We start from the raw sequence: 4,072 nt of genomic DNA, 5'->3' as shown, positions 1-4,072 counted from the left end.
GGATAGAGCAAAAGTCCAATGTGGTTGGGTTTTGACTCTCATATGATTTAATGTTGCGGCTAATTCCCCAACGGTTTTGAATATTAGGAAGCATTAATAGCAATCAGTAGTGGACGAAGGCTATATAAAGCACACTCCTCATTTTGCAAGAGCAGCATCTCCCACTTCGATAAAGTCTCTCCATTTCTATCATTCTTCACACAGTTATGGTTCTTTCTACTCACTTCCATCCAAAATGCCTTTCTCTCTCTCTTCTTCTTCTCTGCATTCTTCTTCACTTCACTGTTCCCACTCTTGTTGTTGGAGATCAGAAGCTTGAAAAACAAATCTTCCCAGATGGTTTGGGCCGTCGTGGTCTTGGTGGTCTTGGCGGCGGTGGCGGCTTTGGTGGTGGGGGAGGAGGTGGACTTGGAGGTGGGTCAGGTCGTGGTGGAGGTTTTGGAGCTGGAGGAGGTGTAGGTGGTGGTGTTGGGGGAGGCATCGGTGGTGGAGGTGGAGGTGGCGGAGGCGGTGGCGGAGGAGGAGGTGGATTGGGTGGTGGCTCCGGACACGGGGGAGGGTTTGGAGCAGGTGGTGGTGTTGGTGGAGGCATAGGGGGTGGAGCAGGTGGAGGTGGAGGTGGAGGGGGTGGAGGAGGAGGAGGTGGTGGATTAGGTGGAGGTTCTGGACACGGGGGAGGATTTGGCGGTGGTGTTGGCGTAGGAGGTGGTGTTGGTGGAGGAATTGGAGGTGGTGGAGGAGGTGGTAGTGGTGGAGGTGGAGGAGTTGGTGGAGGTTCAGGTCATGGTGGTGGGTTTGGAGTAGGAGGTGGTGTAGGGGGTGGAGGAATTGGTGGAGGAGGGGGCGGAGGGGGAGGTGGCGGTGGAGGAGGTGGAGGTGGCATAGGTGGAGGTTCGGGTCACGGTGGAGGGTTTGGTGTCGGTGTTGGTGTTGGAGGCGGAGGGGGAAAACATTAAGCTTTCATGCATGCATGATACTAAGGAGCTTTAGCCAACGTTAACGCGTTGTTTTGTTTTAGAATAAAGTGTTTTAAGAAGTCAAAGGTTTTGGAACAATTTGGTTATATCCATCTTAATTAGTCACACAGTCCATCCATGTATTCGCCATTTGTATTTGAAACTATGCCTTTACTTGTTTGTATTATTGAGAAACCATAAAATCATCTATATAAATATCGTCATATCCCTTTTCCAGACATGCGATTGATTGTTAATTAAGTTAGTTGCCGAAATTGTTATGCCTTAAAAGTTGTATTAATTTCTAGAAAAAATTATAGATGAAAAATTTGAGAAGTTATACACCAGTTCCAATTGAACAAATTTATTAATTCATATACATAAAAATGTTAATGAATGGATTTGAGAATATTTAAGGGTAATTCTTTTTGTGTTTATTTGTGTGGATTTTGAGGTAATTGAGAGTGGATTTAGAAATAAAGTTTGTGAGAATTAGTGTAGGATTTGATTGATGTGATAGATTTTAAAAATTAGTTTAATTGGTAGAAATTAAAAATTACCAAAATGTCCCTAGTTATAAAAGTAATATAAAATAATAATTGTTAATGTTATATTTAATGGTAAAAGTGTTTATAAAGAATAAAAAATTAAAATTAATTATTAAAATTAGTTTGAAAAATGTAAAAAAATTGTAATTTAGTAAAATGAAATAATTTTTTTAAATATAATATTTTTTAATACAATTTATTATTAAATTGTATGATTTTATTTATTATTGAAGTGAAATTTAATATTTATAAAAAAACAATTAATCAAAATTCAGCTAACAATATTATCAAATAAAAAAAAAGAGAATAAAAAGCTAGCAAAGAAGCAAAGAAGTTTACGATATAAAAAAAGGTGAGAGCATCATAAAGTCAAGGTCTTTGCTACTGAATTTGGAAATAATAGTTCATGGGTATCACTTCTGGCCACTTTGTTTTCGGTTTTTACCAAGGTAATGGCTTTGCTGTGGGTATATGGCTAGTTGGTGGTGATAGTCCACCCTAAAAAACTGTTGCGAGAGGAACATGTTAATATGAGAGAGTAACTGAATACAGCTCTCAAGAGAACGAATACACTCATTGCCTCCACTTCTTCTCTCGAGTGTAATCGAATACCACAACATGGAACCGAATACACGCATTACTTCGTTTCTTCAATTAACTGGAATCAAATACAAATAGGTAGGAACCGAATATGCATTATATATTATTAGACATAGAAAACATGAATTGGAATCAATTATAAAATTTTTGGATTCGAATACCTAAATTTGAACGTGGTATTTCCTCAAACTGAGGACAAAGACGAGATTTCAAAGAAAATCATCTCAAATCTCTGCCTCTTTGCAGGTGACTAACAAAGTGCATAACCCGTAAATCCACTCAAATCATTCCTCTCAAATCAGTCAAAACGAACACAACACATCTCGCAAATCTTCGCTTTCACTCTCTCGTGAAGAGTAGAATAAGCTAAAGCGAACACAGCGTAAAAGATAGTTTATCATGTATTGTTTGTTAGAGTGTCACATGGGTACGTGTCATTCAAGAGTAGGTATGCATTTTAAAAATTAAAAAATAGAAATTAATAGGTTTTTAAATGAAAAATATAAATTGTTGTATTTTCTAATAAATTTTAGTGAATAATATAAGAAATGTTAAAAAAATTAATATTTTGTTCAATACCTTTTCACTACTTTTCACTCGTGTTTGCTAAAAAGGATGAATCCTCTCACGGATGAGTTATTAGGTGAAGTATTAAGAATATACTCTCAGTACAGTTATTATCAATAATTGTATTTTCTAATAAATTTTAGTGAATAATATAAGTTATGTTTAAAAAATTAATATTTTATTGAATAGTTTTTCACTACCTTTTCACTTGTGTTTGCTAAAAAGGATGAATTCTCTCACAAACGAGTTAGGTGAAGTCTTAAAAGTATACTCTCAATATAGTTGTTATCATTCTTCATAATATTTTATACATAATCATTAAATTACCGATAGAAATAAGCTTAATTAGTGGAAAAAGAAGATTATATAATGACTTATTATAACAGATGAAATATACATGTCATAATAAGCTCTCTAGTGACATTTTCATAATAAAAATAAAAGTTATTATGACGTACTTTGAGAGACCTATCATAATAAATAAATACGGTGACAAAATTATAATTATATTCAAAATGTATTGTGATAGGTTTACGAAGACCTCTTATAGTACGTCTTATTATGACAGTTAGTTCACCACTTATCATAATAAGTTAGATGTGGTTAGGGTTGGGCAAAAATAACTGATCTGTACTGTACTATAGTTAACTATACTATATTATACTTAAAAAAAACTGAAATACTTTCACTAAAAATTCAGTATACTATTTTATGGTTTAGTTTTTAAAAACTGAACTTATAACAGTTTCGGTTCAGTTAGTCGTGAGAACTGTATCTACTCTTTTATCTTCTCTAGTTCCAATTCAACTGTTTCCTCTTGCCAAAAAACGTTATTTAATAATAAAATATTAATAAAAGAAACCGTTCACATAAAAAATTAATAATGAAATTTTTAAGACAAAATTTTTTTATCACAATTTTTTATATTTTTTTATGGTTTAATACTCAATTTTGTCCCCAGTTTGGTTCGGAAATCTCAATTTAGTCCCTCGTTAGAAAAGTAATTGTAATGGATCCTTACTTGTACATTTGTGAGTCAAGTTAGTCCCTTCCGTTAAATATAAGCAAACGACGTTAATGTGATGATGATGTGACAGTAGTTAGTGGTTAGGTGTCAAGACGCAATAGTGTACGTGCTTACGTGGTCTTGAATTAGAGAAGTTTGGGTTTTATTAGAAATTAGATTTATTTTAATTGGGATGAATTGGTAGCTGAACTCATGTGGGAACGATGGGGTACCTTGCACCTGAACTCACACGAACGGGGAAACCCACCACCAGTTCTGATGTTTACGCTTTCGGAGTGTTGTTGTTGGAGGTGGTGCGCGGGAGGAGGCCCATTGAGGTGAAGGCATTGCCGGAGGAGCTGGTGCTGGTGGACTGGGTCTGGGAACGGTGACGC

The 4,072-nt window shown here is 35.6% G+C and overlaps 1 protein-coding gene across 1 annotated transcript; it reads left to right on the top strand.

Annotated features, from left to right (window-relative positions):
* Nucleotides 1-206: 206 nt before the first annotated feature.
* LOC108339395 (glycine-rich cell wall structural protein 1-like) lies at nt 207-956 on the top strand. The gene has a single exon (XM_017576529.2). It carries the CDS (start codon nt 207-209, stop codon nt 954-956), a length of 750 nt encoding a protein of 249 aa, XP_017432018.2.
* The last annotated feature ends 3,116 nt before the right edge of the window (nt 957-4,072 follow it).

This window comes from Vigna angularis, chromosome 5, assembly GCF_016808095.1.
Source record: "Vigna angularis cultivar LongXiaoDou No.4 chromosome 5, ASM1680809v1, whole genome shotgun sequence".
Lineage (NCBI taxonomy): Eukaryota > Viridiplantae > Streptophyta > Magnoliopsida > Fabales > Fabaceae > Vigna > Vigna angularis.
Note: the sequence above shows the minus strand (reverse complement) of the source record. Positions and strands in the feature narration are given on the sequence as shown.

Excerpts from the sequence above, each read along its gene's own strand:
- LOC108339395 (XM_017576529.2), top strand. The coding sequence starts at position 207 with ATGGTTCTTTCTACTCACTTCCATCCAAAATGCCTTTCTCTCTCTCTT.